The 1,464-nt window shown below is 43.2% G+C and overlaps 1 protein-coding gene across 1 annotated transcript in view; it reads right to left on the bottom strand.

The window, feature by feature from the left end:
* Positions 1–659: 659 nt before the first annotated feature.
* Positions 660–1,464, bottom strand: part of LOC143521497 (kelch-like protein 10) — a 9,075-nt gene continuing 8,270 nt past the window's right edge. The window contains exons 7-8 of the mRNA XM_077014407.1: positions 1,386–1,464; positions 660–1,268 (exon numbers count right to left, since the gene is read on the bottom strand). The exon at positions 1,386–1,464 is cut by the window's right edge and continues 16 nt beyond it. Coding sequence (XP_076870522.1) covers positions 1,109–1,268; positions 1,386–1,464 — 239 coding nt within the window. The 3' untranslated portion in view covers positions 660–1,108. The remainder of the gene's footprint in view (positions 1,269–1,385) is intronic.

A 1,464-nucleotide genomic window follows, 5' to 3' on the forward strand; every position in this document is an offset into this window, starting at 1 on the left:
AATGAGTGGGGGAAAGAGGAGCCTCTTAAAAAAGAAGTTACAGGTCTGTGACAGCCAGGAATCTTGCTTGTTTGTAGGTGACCAAATACATATTTTCCACCATTATTTGCAAATAAATTCTTTAAAAGTCAGACAAAATGATTCTCTCAATTTTTTTTCACATTTTGTCTCTCATAGTTGAGGTCTACCTATGATGTCAATTACAGGCCTCTCTCATATTTTTAAGTGGGAGAACTTGCACAATTGGTGACTGACTAAATACTTATTTTCCCCACTGTATATAATTCCTAATTTCATGGTCATATGGATTTCTTACAAATTTTCCAGCACTAGAGAGTTCCAGTGTGTGTTCTGCAAGTATTGATTTGAAATCCCACTTCAATTGACAATTTTTCTTGGTAGATTTTCTCTTTTTTCAGAATTTTTTTAACAAATGGTTTATAAGGTCACACATTACGCTACTCTGTCCTGCTGGAGCTGTTGTTGCAGGGTAATGTGATGGGCAGGGTGAGTAAAATAAAATGGAAGCGATCACGCCAAGTCTCAGGGAAAAAGGATGGTTTAATAGAAAAGTGCACATGACACATGATCCAAATAAAGGATATAATGACCAGTGGTCAACTGGTACAAAGACAAGACATATATAGGCAAACAAACGACCCTCAGGTGAGACGGATCGCGGGCTCCGCCCACCTGAGGGACGCACAAAACACCACAACAGGTGTTGAGTATGGGGGCACTAGAGTATATTCTTATATCTGTAAGACAGATGATAATATGGTGACCAGTAGGGGGCCCGCTGTACCGTGACAGGTAAACACACACTGCCAGTAAACACTCACTCCCAGTAAACACACACTCCCAGTAAACACTCACTCCCATTGTAAACGTACAGCATGTCTTACTCTTCTGTTTACTGATATCAGGATCTAATCCATGTGCCTGTACATGGCTCAAAGTTATTACAGAAACTCTGTTCCACAGTAAGACAAGCACCAAGTCTCTTAGGGATCTCTGATTATTTAAGTGCCTCCTTTTGTATAATAAAATGGTACAGTCTGCTCTGATGTTTAAGTCTGTTTATTGGTGTATATCCTGCAGGTCTGTCTCAGGCAGATGAAGTGGTGTTGGAGGTGGAGGATATCGGGCTCTGTGGGACGTCCTCGGGTAGGTCTCGGGGGGCGGTGTACTCTACCACGTTGGGCAGGCCCGGCACCAGGCAGCAGTTCAGTGCCTTCCGGGAGACACCCATGTCGTGGACCTCACGCCTGCGGGAGGCACAGGGGAGAACATGGTTCATGGCACCGCTCACCCCACTATCAAATATGGCACATTTCATTTAATTTCATTACATTTCATTTCATATCAGACAGGTGGGAACTAACCATTCTTCCTTTTGCCCATCGTAGCACTCCACGTTAAGGATGGTGGTGGTGAAACTTTTCAATCCACCGACCACAAACA

Source organism: Brachyhypopomus gauderio, chromosome 8 (genome assembly GCF_052324685.1).
Source record: "Brachyhypopomus gauderio isolate BG-103 chromosome 8, BGAUD_0.2, whole genome shotgun sequence".
NCBI classification, from domain to species: domain Eukaryota; kingdom Metazoa; phylum Chordata; class Actinopteri; order Gymnotiformes; family Hypopomidae; genus Brachyhypopomus; species Brachyhypopomus gauderio.